At 62.4% G+C, this 378-nt stretch overlaps 1 protein-coding gene across 1 annotated transcript in view; it reads right to left on the bottom strand.

The window, feature by feature from the left end:
- The window catches only part of NFX1 (nuclear transcription factor, X-box binding 1), a gene marked incomplete at its 3' end in the record, with an annotated part of 51,420 nt that extends 51,062 nt beyond the window's left edge, over positions 1–358 (bottom strand). The window contains exon 1 of the mRNA XM_010297129.1: positions 286–358. Within this exon, the coding sequence (XP_010295431.1) occupies positions 286–358 (73 nt within the window). The remainder of the gene's footprint in view (positions 1–285) is intronic.
- Between the last annotated feature and the right edge of the window lie 20 nt (positions 359–378).

The following is a 378-nucleotide window of genomic DNA, read 5'->3' as shown; positions in this document are numbered from 1 at the left end:
TCTCCACCCGTGAGCCCTTGCCTAGATCACTCTGGGCAGATGGCACCTGCTCTAGGCAGTCACCTCCCGCACGCCCCAGACCACCGCTCCGCCCCAGCGAGTCCCCACGGAACGCCGCAATTGTACAGCGGCCCATGGGGCTGGGACAGGTCAGGCCGCCCTGTGCAAGCAGCACCGCCCATTGCTGGGTTTCACGAGCACGGATGGGCAGACAGCACTAAGTTTTCCAGAAACCAACCGGCTCTTTGTATTTTTTTCTGGCGTCCCCGTTCGCGTGTCACATACTAGAGGCTCGCATGTTCCTCCGCAGGCAAAGTTTCCCCAGCGCGCCCTGCGGCAAAAGCGAGCCCACAGCCATTTTGAGCGCCACAGGGGCCG

Source organism: Phaethon lepturus, unplaced genomic scaffold (genome assembly GCF_000687285.1).
Source record: "Phaethon lepturus isolate BGI_N335 unplaced genomic scaffold, ASM68728v1 scaffold5621, whole genome shotgun sequence".
Lineage (NCBI taxonomy): Eukaryota > Metazoa > Chordata > Aves > Phaethontiformes > Phaethontidae > Phaethon > Phaethon lepturus.
The sequence above is the reverse complement of the archived record's forward strand: the minus strand, read 5'-3'. Positions and strand labels throughout refer to the sequence as shown.